At 42.1% G+C, this 23,096-nt stretch overlaps 1 protein-coding gene across 1 annotated transcript; it reads right to left on the bottom strand.

The window, feature by feature from the left end:
• Nucleotides 1-1,503: 1,503 nt before the first annotated feature.
• LOC135912712 (solute carrier family 35 member E1 homolog) lies at nucleotides 1,504-21,527 on the bottom strand. The gene is made up of 6 exons (XM_065445228.2): nucleotides 20,907-21,527; nucleotides 17,228-17,298; nucleotides 12,125-12,262; nucleotides 11,374-11,499; nucleotides 9,023-9,268; nucleotides 1,504-4,873 (listed from the first exon to the last, which is right to left on the bottom strand). The coding sequence occupies exons 1-6, from the start codon at nucleotides 21,232-21,234 to the stop codon at nucleotides 4,709-4,711; spliced, it is 1,074 nt and encodes a 357-aa protein (XP_065301300.1). The 5' UTR covers nucleotides 21,235-21,527; the 3' UTR covers nucleotides 1,504-4,708.
• Nucleotides 21,528-23,096: the final 1,569 nt, after the last annotated feature.

Raw genomic sequence — 23,096 nt, 5'->3', positions numbered from 1 at the left:
TACTCCGATTCGCCAAAAGCATGCGACGCCGCTCTGTTTCTGCTAGCATAGCACATAAAATAACATTTTTAAATGAGCTTCTCTACTGACAGTAGCGTGTTGTCGCCATCAGCCTATGCGAAAAGATGTCACGTGGCCACCTTGTAATGACAATGGCAACTCTCGAAATATAGGCTACTCTACAAATGCAGTTTTGGTTTCATATCTAATTGTAATGTACAGGCAATTTTTCTTAAAAGACAGGCCTATTTTCTTAGAAGACAGGTGCACATTGTAAATGGGTAAACATGGTAATCGTTCACTGCGAGCTGTCATTCTCACTTGAAAATTGCGAGAGCACACTGAAAATCCACGTTTTTGGTGGGAGACAGCATGCCTTTGACAATTCAGCTTCCCCTTAGCACTGTCAAGACTGATGCCACTGGTGCCACCATTGGGCTCAAGCACATGCATTCTCACTGCAGTCAAGTTCGAATTATGTGGCGATGGCAAATTTGTGATTGAAATAACAAAACTCTTGGCCATTTGAAATGTACAGGCATTGGCCGGGACCTACGATTGGGTTCGAGTTCACTAGAGTTGAATTAATCAGATTTTATTGTGCATGCAGGATCTGCAACATGCCCTGTCAGTATCTGTCAATCGCACTTACATGTTGAGGATATTGAGGCTCTAAATGGCCTGGTACAGGGCTTGTCCTCCTGTGGCACGCACGGCGAGAGAAAGTGTGATTACTAACCTTATCTAACAGTGCTGCAAAAGCTTGTGATGTGAATAAAATTCTGGACATTGTGCTCAGCAACATTAAAGCCATAGCCAGAGAGCAGCAGCCACAAGTAATTTTACTAACTCACAGCATATATTGCTAAATCTTTAGTCAAAAACATGAGAACTACAGTGATCACTTGCAAATGTGAATACTAGGAACAGACTGTGATGTTGACATCATTTTGTTTTTGTTTCTTTTTAACACATGTGCTGTACCTCACCTTTTTTCTCTCTTTTATTTCATTTTACATTTTTATTCCTGCCCATTGTATAATGTACATCTTTTGTAATCAATATATCAATTTATCAGCTTTAGAAAGACATTATATAACACCATGTAACTACAAGCCACTCTCCTACTGTTATGAGAGGGGCCCATTTTTTTAGATATATTTATGCATTTTATTCTGTTTGATAACAGATTAACTGTTTTTGTTCTTCTCTTGTATGACATTCTCTTATATGAAGTCATGGCCAGGCCATGGGGAGCTTCGAATAAATAGATGAGAATTCACTGGTACTTGGCACACAATGAACACCAGCACAAAGGAGGCATGGAATTTCTTAACTCTTGAACTAAATGATTTTGTCACGTGGTTTAACACCTCAAAGAAACAACTGCTTTACGAGAAACTCGCAAACTCATTGTCATAGACAAGGGCATCTAATTATGACCCCATACAACATAGCTAAGTCTGGAAGAGCTTCAAGCAGAGTTAACCAAACTCAGTTAAATATCCTGCAAGCATGCCGAGTTTATTGAGCTTTGCCATAATCTTCCTCTGGAAGCTTCAGAGTCCCTCAGCAGACTCTACTAAAATATATCGACAATGAAATTTTCTGAAATTTCCTTGGGAGAATAAACACTGCTACATACTAAAGCAGGGAAGATGAGAAGAATAAACACTGCTACATACGAAAGCAGGGAAGATGACCATACCACATGAAAACACCAATGTGGAATACTGTATAATGGACATTACCTCGCAGGCATATCAAGTCAAGCAATTGTACATTAGCAAAACAGCAACTTCAACTGCTACTTGCTCCTCTCAATAAGACTGTTTTGATTTTTTTTTAATGAGCTTTTAAACATTTTTCAGAAACAATAAATCAGTTTAGCCTGGTAGACTACGCTTTTACAACTCTATTTGACGGAGCTAGAACTCAAGTTCATATTTGATGGAGAATTACAGGTAAATTTCACCTTTTGAATTTTGTGACCAAGCACCATCAGTGTCATCATGGAGTTCACTATAGTTTAGCACATTTGTACAGTTTCTGCACAGTGGAAGTTCTCAAAAGCTTCCAGGATGTGCACTTCCTTACTTTTCAATCAATGCAATCATTCTTCACTTATCAACTAACTGGCTCCAAGGAATGTCAATATCCTCGACATCACAGAAAGCTAGGGCAGGAAGTCTAAGTTGACCTCACCACTCATCTCTCTATATTTGTTTTTTCATCCTTTCCTACTCACCAAGCCACTGCTCACTACAAGACTGGCCACCTTGGCATTTCAGACAAGCAATCTACCAATATAATTTCTCTTTAGTATTAATGTAACTACTGCATATGACACAGCAAAACTTTAGAGAGCCAAGTTAGGCTTGCAGCTGCTCATTCATTTTCCTTTCCCTTTGATGGTTCAACAAAACAAGTGCAAGATTAAAAAGCACAGAAACAAGTAAATACAAAAGAGTAACACCACTATGGTAAACTGCCATAAAATTGAAGCAATAAGGTTTAGACAATTACTTACAAGCAATGAAGCTCGATAATATTAAATCAAACACATAGAGAGGAATGTTCCATGTAATTCACAACATATTCAAGAAGCTTTTCCTTCTAACAAAACTCCAGTTCATAGTATAACACCAGGCCTAAAACAATCTTGCCTGTTTCAGAGGCAGAAATTTCACTCTCCTTTAAAATTTGCATAATCTCCTACATGTGTACACAGGAGATTGAGAGCATGTCTAATGAAAGGACATAAATAATGCAACATGAATTTTAAACACCATTTTATAAAGAGCAAGAAATTTGCAGTGTAATTCTATGAGTTACCAAGAGTACCATATTCTCAAAGAATACACTTAAACACAGAAACAATTGCAGCAAGCACACACACTGAATGGTAGTGCATGCATTAAAGAACTACTAGTCATGTAACAATGGCTGCATGACTAGTTCATTTTCACAGACCCATTTTTAATACTTCACCATCACTGGGCTCTGTGAGGATTACATATAAAGGTGTAAATTAAAGTGCATCAGTGATGAAACCGACAAACTCTCATGAGCTCGGTGGAGACACACAATCGCATCAGGCATGAGAATGTAGTCATGCGTTGGCTAAACAGGGCACATTGCTGAAGCAGTTCAAGATTTGAACTTCTTGTTTATATTGCTTTGCCAAACCAAAGAGCCCGTACAAAAAATATGTCTGCCAAGAAGCATACAGCTCCCATTACACTTTGACCCACACATTAGGCACATGCCATATTGCAAGACACGCTGCTAATCGCAAATTAGCCTTTGTAAATGAAATGAGGACAGTTCAAAGGGCTTTATAACTTTGCCATGTTTGCAATTAATGCGCAGTCTCCATGCCTGCACCCGCTGCAGTTTTAAAGTTATAGTAGTATATCAAGCATGTTTAATTTCTTCCTTATTAGTTAATTTTAGAGTTGATTGAATAAGTGACCCGTCTTGTATGGCCACAGTTTGAAATCCTTAGCAAAACAGCAACTGACCTTAGCAACAGCAACATGACTTGTGTAAGTGCAAGTGTTAAGTGCTTGTGTTGTGCAAGTGTTAACCAAAATCAGCATTGCCTTTACCAGGCGGTCAGCGAATTTTACGACTTCAGAACCATGAATAAAGTAAAGTTTGGACAACATCGTCAGCTTTCTCTAACTTGCTAGGCACTCAACCTGTGCAAAGGCTAAACATGTGAACACAGCACATTGCAAGTTTCAGTGTCTTCTAGTTGTCTTAATGAAAGTGCAGACCATGGATTCATTATACAATATGTATGATAAATATTAAAAACAAACACCACATCGCTATACAAGCTCGCAGTACAATCCACAACAAGTTCGTATCCTTCTGCACAAGACTTTCACAAAGGAGGCCTATAAAAATAGAAAACAGACCACTTGATCCAGGTTACTTGTGAACAAACTTACAAAGCAATAAAGCAGGGCAGATTGAGTTTTCCTTCTAACATTACATCTTCACCCTGCCAACATTTTCACCGGTTCCTCATTCACGCAAGACAACAGTTTCATGATTCGGCATGTACTTGTCTAAACAGCTGTGACAACCACGTGAGGGTGATTTTTGAATGTGCGATAAGTACAGTAGTCATGCAACACTGGAAAAAAACAAAAACCCTTATATTAAAGTCTTTGTCAACAAAATCTAGCTAAAAGCTCTCTAGTCAACACCAACAAACAATAGAAAGTAAAGTACCTTCTCTAGGACTGTCCTGCATATCACAACACAAGGTAGGGATCCTGTTTCCAGTTTCAAGCAACAAAGGACCATCTGGGGATTTAGCGGCGCTACCAATTCGCAATAACACTTGCCTAACCAAAGTCGGTTGTATGTACCTACACTGTACAGGAAATCACAATCATAAAAAGGTAAACAAAAAGTAGTCACACTTTGAGCAGACGTTCGGAAAATCTGTCTTGGACCTTCAGTGCAAACACAGGTAAAGTTGTGCAGCATCGCTATGAAAAGCATCGAAAGTTCAGCGAGAATCTCTTCCTCCAGGCAGTCACCACACGAACATGCAAGTCACTTTAGTTCAGACAGTGGACACATTCTGGAATTTCTCGGTCCCTTAAATCACTGTTTTTTGTCAACTGTATCTTTTTGTTGACACAAGTAAGCACTCTGTTCATTTCATGGTCTAGCCAGGGTCCCCTTGTCAAAGACCCATGAGCTTCTCGTTGTAAGGGCTAAGAAGGTGCAGCGCAGCGCCATTCATGCCGTTGATGGGCTTGTGCTGGTCGGCAGTCCTAATCAGCGGATTCAAGTCTTGAGATGACACGGGCAGAGCCTTCCGGGCTGCTTTGTTTGCATCATACTTTGCCTGTTGGTCACCAAAAACATTGATTAGAACATGATAGCACTTCATAAAACTTTGTAAAAAAAAAACTAGTGCTTTAACCATACAGCCACCATTAAAATGACGTTGTGTTCGAGTAAAAGAAAGTTCAAATCAAAGTTGGAGTTCTGCAGTGTCGCACTAGAGCGTGTCATGAGTCTTTTCTTCCTAGGATGTGTCAAGAATGGGACCACCTTCCCACTGCGTTGATTGCTATTGCACACCACGCACAATTTCGTACGGCCATAATCAACACCATCGCTTCAGGCTTCACATGTCTATGACTACATCACTTGCTGCCTTCTTTGTTTTCTTTGTTTTGTACCTTTTTTTTCTACCCCACTCCCCTCTGTAACACCTTGTGGTCTTGAGGGTATAATAAATGAAATGAAAGAAATGAAAGGAATGTCTTTTTAGGCTATCTGTGATATCTGTGGTGTTTCAGCTTGCTTTTCAGTTGACTGACTGCAAATAATTTAGTCTTTGCTTTTTTTAGGCTATCTGTGGCTATCTGTGATGTTTCGGCATGCTTTTCACTTGAATGACTGTTAATGACACAATGCGGCTCACTGTTCCATGTTTCTGACGATCATGCCCTGTACCCTGTGAACAAACGTCAATTCTTCGTCGATCCTCACTCAGAGCAGTGGTCTCTGTCTTTCACAGCACGTTGTGCCTGCGGCCGTTAGGCCAGTTTCATTAAAGCTCACCTCTGGCCGTGTCACAGTGATGAAACTACTACAATATATACTATCAAGGAAGTTTGTTCGCTGCTATACAAAGAGATTACCACATTTGCAACAGCAAAAAAAAGAAACAAAAGGTATTTGCAAATCAATATGTAAAACAAGTTTGCGCACATCGACTGCTGGACAGACGAAGGGTCTCAAAAGTGCAGCCCCAACAGCAAATACAGAAATTAAGAAACAGATTATATTGACTACAGGATAGAAAACATATTGCTATAAATTGTTAAGTTCATGAGCATCACACCATCGTCATCGGAAACAACATGCTCCATTACCGACTGTTGATAAGAAGCTTTAACTTGGTAACAACTCTAATAGAACAACCTGTTAGAAAAAAAAATTTTTCTCTTCAGCAGAACACAATAGGTATCTACTTATAGTGAGCAATGCATCCAACAAAACAATGTAATTTAGTAAACTGAACGTTTTGGCGCCAACACTTGGTCTGTTCCTATGCAAGACCCTCCTGTTTTCATCCACACTTTCTATATCCTTCTTTCCCTTTTTCTTTAAAGCTGTTGTCCTTTTATACCTACAATATACACAGATACGCTGTTCAGAAAGAACACAGGTGTTCAAAATATCAACAATCACGCTGAAGCAGCACAAGATAATAATATGTGTTTAATTTTATAAAGTTACTGCCATCTGCCACCGACAAATGGGCCATTGAGCAAAAAAGCTGGCATCTGTCTGGAGCAGCGAAACAACAGGCAAAGTCCCATTGGCTGCGACACACCGTCACGAGCACCCTTCGACGGAGCAGCGTGGGCAAAGGAGAACTCTTGCTGCCGTGGTAGCGTGTCAGGTGTTGCGTGAGGGGAGAGTGTGTCAACACAACACCACGTCACCCTCACTCTCGGAAGCCTGTGTTACCTGCACGTTCCTTGTCCGCGCAAGCTCTCACCTTCATTATAACTGTGCCTGGGTAAGGCCAAATCAAAAAGCACCAAGCATTGCAACATGCTCGGCTGCCTGCGAGTTCATAACTCGAAGGACCACTAAGCGGCCTTCAATTGGACATCAATGCTTTCGCATTCACAACTGATAAAAAGTGCTTAGGTGCCCTCAGATTTTTTTATTTCTTAATGTTTACTATCACAATTCCACACCTAAAAGAACAGCTCATTTCTTCATCTTTCATACATTATTAGAGAGTTTTAGATTTTGCACACACAAAGTTTGGGGACACAAGCCACTGGGTTTATAAAAGAATGCAGGAAGCTGTACAAAAGAAAGCAAGCAGGGCATGGTGCCTTGGGTGCATGAAGGTCCCTTTGGGTACCCAAAATCGTTTGGGTGCACAAAATCTAAAACTCCCTATTGTCCCATACCGACCATTATTAGTTAAGGTGTCACATCCCCAATGTACAAACCAACACTCAACACCAACACAACTCAAATAAGTAGCCACTAAAATCACTTACTGACTGAAATAACTTAAGTTACTGATCAAAGTGTGTTAAAAAATTGATTTGAAGAACATTACTTGTTTTGATCCCTGGGTAGTACAGTGGACTGCGAATAAACAAAACGCACTTAAACAGAAATGACAGATAGACAGAATGAGAGTGCCAGCGTGGGTTGGCTGCCGACAAACTGCATCTAAATCGAACAATTCTTTTTGTGAACTCCGGTTAAATGGAACTGGAACGGCCAACTGCATCTACCTCAATGGCTGTCGTACTTCATATGAAACAGAATTAGGTTGACAAGAATCTAAAATGGTGATGCCAAATAGCGAAAAAAATTAAATGTATCAGTCATGTGCACTGTCGTAGCATCAGCGGCTACTCTGCAGCATTCACATTGCCTAGTTATCGCATTCCTTTGTGCACTGTGATGGTGAGTAAAAACCAAGAGCGCATTAACAAATGCCTTGTGCGAAAGGAGCTGTAATGCTCCAAGCAGAGCACAATACCATCCTCTTCCCACTACAGTTAAATTAAAACACTTGACACTTTTGAAATAAACTATTTTTTGTCATTTTTGCATCCTTTGCATAAACGAAACTTCTGATAAATGAAACTCAATTTTATGTCTCTCTGAGTTACGTTTGTGTGGCGTGTGCTGTAGATAGCGGCAGTCCCTTGTAACTTGTGCCAATGTTTTAAAATATGTGAGCGCCACGTAGCTGAACAGAACCAAGGTACTAATGCTGTTTGCCATAGCTTGGAGCAAGTCAGGCTATTTTTTTGTTTTGCCTAATTAGATAATTAGTTATTGATTTATTATCAATTAATCAACTGCTCAAATTATACTCGGAGCAACAGTATCAATGAGAAAATTTCAGACCATAAGCACACCGCACGCATAATGCCCAGGGTGCGAGTTCACCCCTTATCGGCAGAAAGTTGTTTTTTCATTCAGCTTCATTTTCCCTTTGCCTTACTATTTCTAAATTTCAATTAAAACAAAATAATTTCACCTATGCCTCCCTTGGATTCATTATCTGTTGGTTTATGGTTGTAACTAACAAAATCGGGTCCCTCAGTTTTCCTTCTTGTTGTTCCGCTACAATACATTTTAACTTCAGCTAACTTTTTTTACAAATGCGTAGCATATGTCGTCAAAGCACTTGGAGGCAAATTTATAGAATAGGTAATTGGACAGTTTTCTTTATCAGCATATAAATAAGCCTTTAGCGGATGACACAAGCACCTGGTAGCATGTGGTGCAAGGTGGATAAAACATGAATCTTATACATGAATCTTAAAGCAGCATGGTGACTCTGCTTAAATGCAATGAGAAGTGCATCTCATACTGCCGCAGAAGTTGAGTTTGCCTTTTAGAGGAGTAATTATCACTAGTGTCAGGTTAAAAAAAACTGAGTATTGATTGTGCCTCTCAAGAAGGTGAACAACTGCATTCATACTTCTCTATAAAGTACATGCTCAGGTACTGCATTGTATACATCGGGCCTATTGTATTATCAATTTGTGTTTATTGCCGTAAGAATTCAGAAAAAACTGCAGGCACTTAAGGGTAATTGTGAGTATGTGCAAAGCAAGAAGCAGACCCATCAGACAGAGTCGGAGAGATTTACAGTTCTGCATCACTTCTGGCAAACAGCAATGACAGTGCTGTATTCTTTTCTTCTTCTTCTTCATTCTTATTTGTTCATTTGTTTTGCTTCAGCATCAAAAACATAGATTTTCGTAAGCTTTCCAGAAAGGACCGATTTGCATTTCGACCACAAAAACTTTGCACCAGACCTTCTCTGCATCTGAAGTTGGCCTTCAATTTCAAGGTCTTTCACAAGTTTACTACAAGACACACTGAGTGCACATAAGGGTCTGATCAGGCCTCTCTGCAACGCAGCAGGAATGCATGACCTGAACCCCAAGTGACCCACGACAGTGAGCAGTAGACTGTGTAGCCATACCTTGTTGTAGCAGAGGACACCAAGCACTGCAGTGAGCATGCCAAAAACATTGAGGGGTGTGACGGGGTTGTGCAGCATGAGCAGGGACACGGTGATGACCGAAATCCGCTTTGTCGCATTGCAGACGGAGTAAGTAAGCGGTGAAACCATGTTGAGCACCGTGAATGCAACCAGGTTTTGAGCAAAGTTGAGTGCCCCATCCACGAAGAGTAACAGCAACACCGTAAAGCCGTCGGACTGCTTGAACTGTGGTGCAGGAGACAAAGGTAGGAACAAGCAGCTTTACTAAACAAGGCTGTTGCGACAGGGCCTCCATATACAGATCAAAATGAGCAGAAAAATTTCCAAGCAGTCAAAGGATTTCATGAAGGCAAATACTATATAGGGTGACCCAAAAGTAACAGAAAACATTTTCGCACTGGCTTACAGCTGAGCAAGAAGATGCGAGATGAAGATGCCATATAGCTGCCTGTGCCCCAGATGAGCAATTTCAGTTCCCAAATCCAATGTGAGGCACAAGTAAATGCCATGATCTATGTTTTCCAAACCGTGCATACTGCACACCTCAGAATCACAAAATAATAGAATGTGACATACAGGGCAGTAAAATGATTTCTGAGCACTTAATAGATTCACTGGAAAACATACACAAGGTATTTCAAGCAAATCACACTGTTCAAATGGAGTGGAATCGCTTGGTTTCACACTAATTAGCATCAGTAGAATGGTAATGCATTAGCATCAGTTGAACATTGATGCACATGCATAATGCGCTTTGTGTTAATTTGCAACTTGCACTCATATCTGTCAGAGCAATAAAATCAGTGCTGTGACTAGTGTATGTGTTGCTTGTCTAATGAGCCGACCACTGACCATCATGCAACTCATACAAGGTGATGAGTATGATAAGACAAACTTTATGTAAGGCAACGACTACACTGATGATGTTCAAGAACATCATCACACTTCTTGACAAAGTTTTAGAATTTACTTCTTGAGTTATAAGTGCCAAAACCACAATCCGACTCTGAGGCACATTAAAGTGTGGAGGGGGGGCTTCGGATAAAATTCTGACCACCTGCGGTTCTTTAACTTGCACCTAAATATAAGCACATGAGCATTTTTACATGCCCCCCCCCCTCCCCCATCTATATGCATCTTATTTACGTGTGTGCATGGATGTGTGTGTATACAAACAAGCTTGGCAGCATCTGTGGTAGCACTGTATAATACTTGTTTGGCAGAAATATTCAAGGCAAGAAGCTTCTTGAAATCAGTGGTTTTCAGTTTTCACAGATTTGATTGTTTTACTGGCACATTTTCCGAGAGAACAGTAACATTAAAGGTCTAGACATGTATAAAGTCACATAAAAGTAAAACCAAAGCAAACAGCACAATGGTGTTGCATTCTTTATTACTTTCGCCTTTCACTTTGTTTTGGCTATGTGGGACATGGATATAAATACACAAACCTGTGGTTGCCAGCAGTAAAGAAAGGCTGTAATCTTAGCACTCATCCACTCCTTTTCCAGTGTCATCTTTTTCCCCTGCAGTGGCATGCTGATTATGCCATCAGTTTTCAGATATAACCTGCTCTACTTGGTGCACCAGTTGAGCGAAAAACCTGAAGCACTTCTCTATCAGCTCGACCCCTTAGGTGCCAAAGCACTTTACACACCACGCTGTTCCAACACTAGGCGGCCAAAGAAAGCATGCTGTGTGGCTGATCCCAGTGATAACAGCGGTAGGGTAGCTTGTAAATTAATTATAAGGTGGTGTTAAAGGACTGGATAATCATCACCAGTCTAGTTATGTCCATTGCAGGACGAAGATCCCAGCCGACACCATCTTATACCTGCAAACTTCCTAACTTCATCACTCCACCTATAGTTCTCTGTCATCTCCAACTGTACTTCCCTTCCCTTGGCAACCATTCTGCATTAGGTGTTCCATCCAACTCCAATGTTTCCTCTTAATGTCAACTACAATCCCGGCTAACACCGTTTTATCTATAATCCAGACCGCTGTCTTCCCGTCTCTTAACATTACTACAAGCATCTTTTGTTCCATCGCTTGTTGTGCGGTTCTTAGCTTCATTGTTAAACACTAAGTTTCTGTCGCACATGTTAGTACTGGGCAGACTGAAGTCAACTGTTGCCCTGATACAACTGCAAATTACCCTGGTGAATATTTTGTACAATACCAAAAGCTAATGGATCTATAATTCCTCAACCTTTTAGAATCTCCATTCTTATAGGTTATCACAATACGCATTGCCATTAGTGAAAATGATATCAAATCTGGCCTCTTCTGTCTCAATGTGCAGTAGAGAGCATGCCCCAGGCCCTTACCAACGAAGTGTCCTTGCTAAAACGACGTGCATCGAAGAGAAGCCACACCGGGATGAAAAACATGAGCGCCAGCCTTGCAAACGTATGCAGCAGGCGCAGGTAGTGAACATTGGTGTCTCGTATCACCTGCACGAAGGAAGAAGCAGTGTCCAGGTGGCATGAAGCCGCTTCCAGCAACCTCATGCAATGCAAATTTAAAGCACGCAGCATCTAAAGAAGTAAGGCCAACATTAATGAAGCAATTCCTCAAGCACAGTATCAAACAGAGCGCATGAAAATCCACTGTCACATACAGCCACCATAAATGTTCCTTTGTGCAGAGAAATGACTTCAAATATATAAATCAATGTTACACAAAGTAAAAGGCTATTCACTTCAAATAGCCTTGAAACTCCAAGAAGGCTGTTAGGAGAAAGTAAGGTGTGCATTGTACACCAAAAACAAAGAATGCGCTGGTGTTGTTTACTATGATGCTACAGACTTATTTACTTAGCTAATTATTGTTTACATGAGTACACATAAAGATGCTAGCACATGTCAATCCGTGCACAAAAAGTCCTCTGCATAATGCAGCAAAGTTCCACAATCTCATTAAATTGCGTACTTGCGACTGGCACAATAGACAGATGCAAATCATATGTCACCCACCTAATGCAATCACATGTCACTAATGCAATCACAAGTCTAATATGGCTACCTAAATGACTTAACAACACAATATATAAGAGAGAGACAAACAAAAAATAGTAACCTTTTTTGTGTATATGTTTTGCAGCGAGAAGCCAATGGTGGATATCAAGGCGCTGATCAGGCCAGTCATGTCGAAGGAAATCTCGGTCATAGTTGCAACCATGACCCCAAAGATAATGGGCAGCAATGATGCATAGACCTGCAAGTATTGATGCTCATTAATTCGAAAAGCCATACACAAAACACCGATTGAAACTATCATATTGAGAAAAGAAATTTGCAGGAATTAGGTTTATTACGACAATAAGCAGCTGTGAACAGCCACCAATACCGAAGCACAATAAAATTGTTCCAAGGAATCGGCAGTGCTACTGTTGACTTATACTATATTAGTGTTTCCGGTCGTTTTTGTGGCACACTACTGGTGTTAGTGGTACCCTTCGCGAAGAGTTAGAAACATAACAGTTACCATGCCGATTTAACTCTTGGAAAAATGCACACCACAGGAAACCACTGACCAGGTAGACTTGTTGGTGTGGTCAAAGATAAACTTTCTCTTAATAGATATTCAGCAGCATTCTGTTTGATCAATGTGCCTCAATTGATTGAATGATGAGATTTAACATCACAAAGCGACACATAAATTACAAGATGCACCTTAGTGGACTGTCCACTATAAATTTTGACCAACTGGGATTCTTTCAGGTACTACTTACAGCCGTTCAAATGTGAACAGTGGAGTGCGCAGAGAGTGCGTGGCTTTTGTGCAACCTAGTAATAATGAAGGGGCATGAACATGTACGACCAATAGTGATGTGTCACAAGAGGTGCTTATGACACATAAGAGTTTGTCATATGGCTTTATTCTCTTTCCTTTTCTTCTAGGCTGTACAAAAATCGTCAATGTTTGTGGTGCAAGAGGTTAGCAGAAAAAAGGAAAAGAATGGGCAGCACTTTTTTTTTCTTCCGCGATTCTTTCGTGCCATACACTGAGAGCTATGAACCAACTAAGCCAACATCATACTTTGCATGAAAACCACATGCACTGATGTTTGCATTTGAACAACTCTATATAGCACACCAAAAGCTCTGTGCATGAGCTTCCTTGCATTCTGCCCCCACCAGAATGCGCTCATCGCATCCTAAGATCAAACCTGTGACCATGCGTTCAGCACCAAAATGCTAAAGCCACCAAGCTACTGTGGCATGTCAATGTGCCTCAATACCAGGCACCGGGCATTGATCAGCAGACTGCACTGACATGCTGGTTGGTGCATATTCATAATAAACCTTAGTGCAAACAGGACCACAAAAGAACGGGACATGGCAAGGTGCTTGTAAGATATCAGTACAAGGAGCAAATAAAAATGTCAGTTGAGAAAGCGCCTTGTCTTTCCTGTCTTGTAAGATGTTAGGACAAGGAGAAAATAAAGATACCAGTTGTGAAAGCACCTTGTCCTGTCTCCTTCTTGCATCATCCTGTTGTTAAGGTTTGTTATGAATAGGGCACTGAGGCACTACATCTTGCTCGTAGACTTTTCGTCGCATGTTGCTGACTATGCTAAAAGCCCGACTTCTGCTTCCATGTCACCGTAGTGGCATCATCTGTATATACATTTTGGAGATCAAAGCAGGTGGTACTGTAGCATACAGGGACAACAGTGTGCAAATCTTCTTGGTGGCCAACTGCAACAAAATTATACTTTGACCTAAGTTGATTATAAATGAGTAGTATTTAGAACAATCAAACCAATATTGGCAAAGACGCAAGTCTGCTAATGGTATTTATTTCAGCCTTTAACAGTCCCTAAGCAGATGAAGCATGCACCTGGTGGTCAGTAGATATGACGCACATCCCAGAACACCGCCTTGGAGATATTTAACGACCGCAGGTGCCCCCTAATCTTGAGGTCTTGCCGAGGTGTCATTTCTATTGAGTGGTAATGGTGACACCTTCTTCAGTTTCAGTATTAAAAGCCTTTCTTTTCGAGAGTCTTTCATAATGCATACACTAGTACCTCGGACAAGATATTTTGTACGGAGGCTGCTCTATAGATAACCAACCGAAACTATGCCTTTTACAGTCCAATATTATCGTGCAGTTGGTCTTGAACAGACTTAAATAAAGAAGAACAAAAGCTAATTTGTGACTATATTAAAACCAGTGCTCCAAGAAGGTTTCAAGCTCTCAGCGCACCAATGAGTTGATCTAGCATGAACAGATTTTGCAGAGTGGCATTTCGTAGCAGTTTGTTTTTGCCTTGCAGCCACTCTCACATGTGCCTAGCTCAACGTACGACCGTAATGCAGACCAACCTTTATCATGCAACTGCTTTTCTTTCAAACACTGGCGCATCTAGATGTGCCTTCTAAGAAATGTCACAGAATGGCAATGAAGCAAGCTTGAAGGGCGAACTGAGTGACAGAAAAGACTTTGTCTGAGGAACATGACTGATGGCGTACTACTTGTGTGAAGAAAGTAAAACATAGCTGAAGTAAATGACAGAGGGTATTGTCATGTCATTTGTGAGAGAGGTTTCTGTGCCTAAGCTGCCAAGTGTTCAAAACTTCTCTGCTGCCTTCTTGCATGGGAGAGCGAGGGATAGATAAAAAAATAAAGGAAGACAGGGATGTTAACCATTGGAGGAATTGATAGAATCACAGTACCGAGGATAACTAGAAATGCATGCATGAATATTCAGTGTATAATTGCAAATACAACAGAGCAGCCTCTTCGTGTTTCACTGGAAAAACAATGACAGTGTTGCAGCGCTATTATCAGACTCAGCCCCAGAAGACAAGAAGAGGACATTCGAGCAGAACACACGCTAGTCGGTGGCCAAGAAAAAGCCATATGCCTAGCCGCTCTGCCACTGACGACGATTCTCAATAAATGTGGCCGTGGTCACCCTCACTGGCAACTTCCACATACATGTATTGGTGGCCCGGGTGTGGATCGAAATGGCAACCACACCCTGGGCTGCTACAGAAGGCAGCTTTGTGGACGGTGTTGCTGCCTTCTCCATCTTTCTACAAGAGCAACCCAGTGGCCTGGTTCCTGCAGTTTCTTCCACTTCTTCCTTTGTCGGGTCAGCTCACAGTGAGACAAATACCGCTAGGCAGTCGAGTTCCTACCAAACGGTCTGCACAAGGAAATGGCACAACCTGGTGACCAGCCATACGAAGGGCTCGAAACCTTTCTCGTCACTAGATATGGACAGTCCATCAAGCCATGCTGCTGCCCACGGCACCTGACTCACAGACGCATGCTACCTTGGATGAAAGTACAACCTCAGTGCTGCAAACACCTGATAATCCCGAAGCATTGCTGCTGCACTGCCGCTTCTTCGATCATGTCACCATCAGGCATGCAGTTCAACATGCCCATACCCAAGTTTGAGCCTCGGGACATCGAGGGCTGGTTCGTCTAGCTGGAGCAATGAAGCAATTAAGTTTGAGGTTCTGCAGAGTGTACTTCTGCCTCCACAACCGAAACAAACAGGATAAAAAGAAATACAAGAGGGGAGTATTTTCTCTGCAAGTTTTAGCTCACGTATCAAAATTAGTGAATAATCCTTTAACAATGATCCAAGCTGTTCAAAAGACTACCACGTCAATGTCTCACTCAAATTGGCCATTTACTGCTGGTGTTCTCAGGCATCCAAAGGCCCCAAAAAGTAGGGACTGGCAAAATATTATGTTTTTCAAAAACATGAATCAATGTGAATTTGACAGCTAATGCTATCAGCTTTTAAATAATGGAACATTTACACGGTAGTGTATTTTATAATTTAGAAGAAGCCTACTGAAATAAAACTAAAATAAATTTATGTTAGCTCAGCCCGGTGATCATGGCGTCATTATCCCAGTTAGCCAGAGAGTGCGGTAAATAAAATGAGCAAAACTGAATTACAAATACCACCTCAAGTCATTATGACAACATTATTGCAACAAATATTGCATTGTTCAAATGCAATTAAACATGGCATGAAATAACAGAAGAAACAGCTGGATAGGACACTAAACAGAAAAGTAAGGTCTGCTGTATTAGCAAATTATACTTCTGCAATACCCAAAAAGCAGCTGCTACTGTTAACAGGAGGCTTGATAACCCAGAAGAGTTGAAGGCAGGTTGAGCCATCACCTTGAAGTGCAGAATATTTTAAAAAAATTTTCTTTGAATGTACTTGTTATTCTTGGCCTGACCCACAGCCATGTGTCTGGAACTACTTGGTGCACTTTGTACATTTCGATAAAAAATAAATGTTTCCTCCTAATGTTTTTGTCTTATCCTTGAAGGCTAATACAAATATTTTAAGCAGAATAATTTAGGTGCACATAAGAGATGTGCTTCATGCAAACATGTGTGTTTTCTGTGTATCTCTACTAATAATGGGAGTCAGACAGCCAAATGAGTTGTGAGAATGCACTATGCCACAAGTGGCATTAGGTTTTAATGTCATTAACTATCATTAAGTATCAGCAGCCAAATGTAACTGAAAGCATTAAAACAGCCAATGTTGTTTTATGTGACCATGCAGCACAGTTATCAAATACATACATCACCTATTTTCCGGTCTGGCATTTGACACTGGGCAGTGATTTAATTTATCGCATAGAAATTTATACATCTACCTGCCAGCTGTTCAAGACAAAATATTTGAAACTTACATGTACATGGAGAGAAAGCCTACTTCACTGAAGCAGATGATTTTACGTTCATTTATTTATTTAGGTATCCTAAAGGCTCAAGACAGCATTACATAGGGGGGAAAGTCATTACACAGACATTCTGCCATCGGTATAAACGCATGAACAAAAAGATAAAAAATAACAGTGAAGTGGATTCCGTGAATGGTAAGTACAGTGAATATTATGAATGACTATAAATGTGAAAGAATGCGCAGCATACCTTTGAGTTGGGCCAGTGGGGAAAAAGATTTTGTGCAATGAAGACAGAAAAGTTGGACATTTTGTGCAAATATTTAAAGAGCTTAAAACCAAATGACCATTGCAGTAAGCTCATGGTCATTATCTCACACATCTACATGCTATATTTTTATGATCGCAGAGAAGCAGAGCAACACAGCTGAAACAAAATGTCTAGCGTGAGAAAAAAAAAACTTCCAAATAAAGGAATGGGAACAGAGGACGCAGCACTTACCGTCCATGTCTGCTTTTCCTTCAGAATGATCCTAGACAATACTACAGTGAACAGAGGCATGGTGGCTTTCACTGAAAAAAGAAATAAAGAAGCAAGCAACATTAACACTAGTGTTTCCATAATGTCTTACACACATTTTTACTGCACGTACAAATAGTCAGAACAAAGTCTTTTGACTTGCTTAAAGGGGCCCTGAACCACTGTTTATCGAAGTGGAGAGAGGCATTCGCAATGAAAATAGGCTATTTCAGAAATACTTTACCGCAAAAATTACATCAATGCGTTCAGCAGAAGCGGAGTTATTGGCAATCAAACGCGGCCTCCGCTGTGCTCTCGTTCCTTCTTCAATGCCTTGCAGTGCGAAGGCTACGGCACTGTGAGGCGTGCCCACAACACTCCGCCTTCTAAATGCTGCCGTAGAGCGCAGTTCAAATTTCATTTTGGAGACACCACGACTTCGACTTTTGGTGCCTACAATGCACTAAACATAAGCCAGATGCGGTTTTCCTCAGCGAGCCACAGTATGGTTAGCCAGTGGACTTGTGGCGGCACCACGTGGTGGCCGCATTATCTACACCACATAGCCCACCACAGCTTGATGTCACCTATCAGCCAATAGCAGCTGTCTAAGGGAATGGCGAAATAGTGCGTCCAATGACGAAATAGTGCATCTAGAAGAGAGTGAGAACAGGGCCTTTCTGTTGAAAAGAGAGCACCTGAGAGAAAGATGACTTCGTGATCTGCTTGCAAGCTCCACGCACTGCATACTACAGTGAAGCTTGGCTGAGTTGTTCACAGCAGCGTATGCTACCCGTAGACTATGCAATTTCACCAAGTCTGAGGGGTGGTTCAGGGCCCATTTAAAACTTCATCTGATATGAGATCACTAAAAACCTATCCCAGCTAACCTACAGCGGCTTTTTTTTTTATTACTTTTCGTATCTTACAAAAAATATGGCATGAATGAATGAATGGTGCATTTATAATTCTAAAAGTGGCCCTATGGTCTAGAACATGGAATAAACCTTACTGCACTGCAGAGCAATAAAAAATACACCATTTCACATGCCAACAATTAGTCCGGTGTCGCAAGAGGAGAAGAACACATGAAAATGAATCTGCATTCTCTAAACTACCATTATGCAAACACTGTCCATGATTTGTTATTGATGCGGTGATTGCCTCGTCACCACAGCAAGCGCTAGCCTAAGTGACATGCACCCACATGCCAGCAAATTAATAAACATTCTTGCATGAGAAAAGACTGGTGAATGCAGGGCCTGTTTTAAATGGATAGAAATGCAGTGAAATACCACTTGATTTAAAGTCCCTTGAACAAAATTTTCCGCGCAATGAACAATTATAAGCTGCACATGTTGATAGCAGAACAGGCTCATTTATTTACCTTTCACTTTAATGAAATTTCCCTTTAGCAAACAGTTCCTCAAGGTCTCTTGAAGTTTTTTAAAGCTCTTTTTGATATGAACTCTGCGCTCCGTTTGATATTAACACTATTTCCCCTGCCTGTCAGTACATTCTAACATTCAGTGGCATGTCATTATTGGAGATTTGCAACATCCAACATCTGTTATGACTGCGTTTTCAGAATTTCAGTTTTTTTTCTTTAGTGGTGCTAGGACACTCACTACACTATCACTGAATACAAGAATGCTGCCCTCAGCTATCTAGCACGAATGGCCAGACAAAGCACATTCTGCTCAAACGCAACCAAGAAAATTATACAGAAGCATGCAGGATTTCTCAGGACTGTCCAATTGTTGGGCCCAGTACAATTGTTGCACTGCGCCTGATCGGGTGCATTTGTTATTATGAAATGAGTGACTAATGGACGCAAAGCAAAAAGGAAGAACGAAAATACAGCTCCATGACCCTGTCACACTGCCAGCATGCTGCTTTATTGTAGCTATGCTAAACAATACAAACTACTTGGAGAGATGAGAAGTTGCTTAACTATGCTCAGCGGCTCATATGGTTGTGCATACAAAGCAAGAACACACCACGACACATCTTTCCAATTCATCAAAAATTTGTTTGTGCTACGCATGTAAGAATTTTCCAAGTTGCCAGTCCTAGAGTGTCAAGAAAAAACATCTTAATCGTCACAGAAGTACCCTATGTGAAGCGCAACACTTTGCTTACCCCAGTGAGGAGTAGCAGACTAGAGACACCCTCTCCAGGCCGACCTCTCCTTTCTCTTCATTAAAATCTACTCCTCCTTCTCCTCACTTAATAAAGGCAACATTGCTTTTCTATGCGCTGGTCATTGAGCTGCTGCATCCTACGGAATATCATCATTTAGTTTAGCCATGGCTGGACATTACAGACAGTACAAACAGTTTAGATGCACAATGCAGCCTGATGCTGAGCCCAGCGGCATTGTTATACTACTGGGCTGCCACTGATACAAGCATGACCTCTTGCATCACGTTCATCTTAAAGGGACTGACAAATGGCCAGAACGTGTTGTGAGACGTTGATGTAAATACAGCATAATTATTGCTCAACATTGCAAATGGCATATTATTGGACATTTGTGTTTTATTCTATGCTTCGGAAGTCAAAAGCACTTGCGTGGCTATGGCAACACGTTTAACTGCTTATCATATGTAAAAGTGTCATTCTGTTTTAGATCCGACTGGTTTCGTTTTGACTGGTTAAATAGTGAAGCAGTTGGACAGGTAGCCATGAAAACACGTAGCTTTTATCGCAGAAATACTTTAACACTTCGGAAAACATGAATCATAGCAACACCGACTTAATAAACAAAATAATACATTCTCACACTATGGCCACACTTCTTGCCTGCCTGCCACTAATGGTGGCGTATAATCGCTATTGCGCTCACCTATCCCTGTCCTCAGCATATGCTTCCAGTGAACGACCAAATCCTCTCTGCATATTAAAAAAGTCTGATAATGATAAGCATTACACTGCACTAAAAAAAAAAAAAAAGATGGGTATGATGAAAATTGGTTGCCAGTCCCTTTAATGTCAACATTTCAGAAATTTCTAGAAGAATGAAATATGACTGGTAATGAACCAAGCTGGCCAGCACAATAATAGAGCCTGCTGGTCCATCAGTTTTTGCACATGCTAATGTGGAGAATACTGCCATCTGCATTCTAACATGGTGATAAGAAAGGGGTAATCAGAAAGAACCGATTTGCAGTATATGTACAATTACTCAACACAAATCATCAACTTCAAAAATAAGGAATGGCACTGCAAATATAATCAATGCTTAGCAGTACGCGAAGATCTTCGTGCACGGTCTTTTTTCTGTGTAGTTTTCTCCTCCAGAGAAATGCTGCCTCTTCAAGATTTCCATTACCAAAACATTTGAGCTACAAACTGCCGCCAGCCGATGTAGAACTCTACTAATTAACCAGCACTGTTTAACATATCGTCTCCCGTGCCCTGTTTAACGTTCTGTCCATTCAGACATGAACGAACAGGCCGGAACTACCACGATAACGCGGTTTCCAACACTGCGTGAAGCCACAGCTGGATGCACAAACCAGTTTCGGCATTAGCATCCTAGCCATGTAACATCATTAAACTGTCGACACAAGACACGTCACGACCGCTCGCAGATCTGCATCGAGACCAGGCGACCTTCCCCCACTTCGATCCCGCAAATGAATGGGCGAAGCATCACCTGTGTGCGCGTAGGAGACCGGCACCTTCCACAGGCTGACGTGCGACGTGAGGGAGCTAAAGAACTTGCCGCACGCCAGTGGCACGATGCACCGCATGTACGTGCCCCACTTCAGGTCCAGGTAGGGCCTGATGCCCCACAGCGCAAACGCGGGTCCCGAATACACCGTGATGGAGAACAGCTGGACCATGGTCACGGTCAGCGGGTAGGGAAAGTTGTTGAGCACCACCTTGCCGACGACGTTGTTGCCCGAGCTTATGCCGTACCAGATGACGCAGAGGAGCACGACTTTGACGATCTCGCCGGTGTGGGACGCGTCCGCTGCCATCCTGGCAAGAGCCGAGAGCGACGGCCCGGGAACGAAACCAACGACGTCGGCGTATGTCAGACGCGAGTCCTGCCGGCGAAGACGTACCGCCGACCGCTTCTGCCGCCGCTGTCGGGGCTGGCAGCTGCCACGCCACACATAACGGCGATCGCAGGCCTGTAGGCGTAAGGTGCCGCAGGTGTTGAACGCCGACTTCAACCTTGGCGGCAGCGGAGGCCTCGACGTGCGACAAAACGCGGCGGCACCGAAGCGACGACGGCACAGACGGCACTCGCCACGTCGCCTCGCGCGCTTGCTGCTCCGGCTGCTCCACTAGCAGGCAACCTTGGCGAAGCGCGACCAGCCAACGCAGCGGAAAATAACGAGCGCACGTTGGAAACGCTGAAAAATACTTGGGCCACGTGACTTGGGCTCACCACGACTTCCGGTCCCGTTTCGACTGCTGCTTCCGCTTTGCCGAGGCAGTCGGCAATTTCAAAGCGGACTAAAATTTGCAGTGTTCGAGTCCCTTACCGGCGCGGGTTCGGAAGCGTTCGTCGGGTGCCACTTTATCGAACAGTTGCCCCCTTCGTCGAATCATACTGGTTGAACGCTACTTCGTCGATGACAGAGCGCCCGTTTATACTGAATGCGCAGCAGCGACTTCAATTTCTACGGGAAGTGCTTCAACGAAATGCACACACACTTTTCCATTCGTAAACGCAGCCCCATTTATCGAAGCAGTCGAATTTGAACCACTGCTTTCACGACTGACAAGGCGCGCTTTTCTATAATTAATGGCAAAAACATGTTATTGTGTTTCTTACCTACATATATGCATCTTCGTTACTAAATTCTTGCACATGCCCCGCCGTTCAGCGCATAGGCACGTTCTGTAGTGGTCAAGTTTCGGTGCATAAAGCGTACTAGATGCGCTGGATTTGCCTTCACCTTTAAGCTTGTTCTCTTTTGCATGCTCATTCAGTGCTCCCTGTGAACCGAAACCGAGTTTCAAAGAATGTACGGAAGTGCTTTTGGGAAACTGTTAAAGGGACTGTCTACTGTTTTTCAAGGACCTTCCATATTGTAGCACAATAGAAAGCCTGCAGTTCGAAGTGTCTAAGGGTGCAGTGGTTTCTCTGGAAAACAAATTGAAATTTTTTAAAATATAATTTTTCAGTCTGCAAAAATGTGCGTACGGGTGCCGACGCTGTTTACTGGACGTGGTGGCAATGTCAGACGTCATTTATCAACGCGCCACTCCGTTTATGGCCTCCGAGATAGAGCTCGCTCGCACGTTTGCGCTCGGTCCATATCAGCATGCTCGTTTCCGTCAATGTGACACACAGTCTTCTCATTCCCACCCCCAAACACATGTTCCGGGCGGTAGACAGGCCCTACCCTTTAACCACGCATAGTAGAGACCAGCACTGTTAACTGGCAAGCATTTATTTAGCAAACTTAGGAGGCTGATATGTCGAAAGTAATGCAAGTCCTAGGATCTCATACTAGGATCTCTGCAAACATGACTCGATCACTACTACTCGCTTTCTATTTCGCAACTAAGGCTTGTGCTTTGAAGTGAATACATAAAAAGTAAATGTTTCTTTTTTGTGTTTTTTAGAATTAGCTACCTGGACATTGCGACTTGTCATGGAAGTCATGTGCACCTAATTCCTGAACATGCGGTATTGTGTTATATACACATTGCCTTTTTTTCTTGTGCGAGAGCATCAAATGGCCTATTCAGCGGAAAAGCCGGCATCTGTAGCGGCGAAATGGCACCAAAATTCGCACTGGCTGCAACGGCACGTCACGAGCACCCATCGAAGGAACACAGTGAGTGAAAGGGCTCACCTGCTGCCGCATTCGTGCGCCGGATA

Source organism: Dermacentor albipictus, chromosome 9 (assembly GCF_038994185.2).
Source record: "Dermacentor albipictus isolate Rhodes 1998 colony chromosome 9, USDA_Dalb.pri_finalv2, whole genome shotgun sequence".
NCBI classification, from domain to species: Eukaryota; Metazoa; Arthropoda; class Arachnida; order Ixodida; family Ixodidae; genus Dermacentor; species Dermacentor albipictus.
Note: the sequence above shows the minus strand (reverse complement) of the source record. Positions and strands in the feature narration are given on the sequence as shown.

Bases quoted from the DNA above. Each gene is read 5' to 3' on its own strand.
- LOC135912712 (XM_065445228.2), bottom strand. From the start codon at position 21,234: ATGGCAGCGGACGCGTCCCACACCGGCGAGATCGTCAAAGTCGTGCTC. The intron at 17,299-20,906 runs GTGATGCTTCGC...TTCTTTTTTCAG, and splicing joins GGTCTCCTACGCGCACACAG to TGAAAGCCACCATGCCTCTG. The intron at 11,500-12,124 runs GTTACTATTTTT...TCCTTCGTGCAG, and splicing joins AAAACATATACACAAAAAAG to GTGATACGAGACACCAATGT.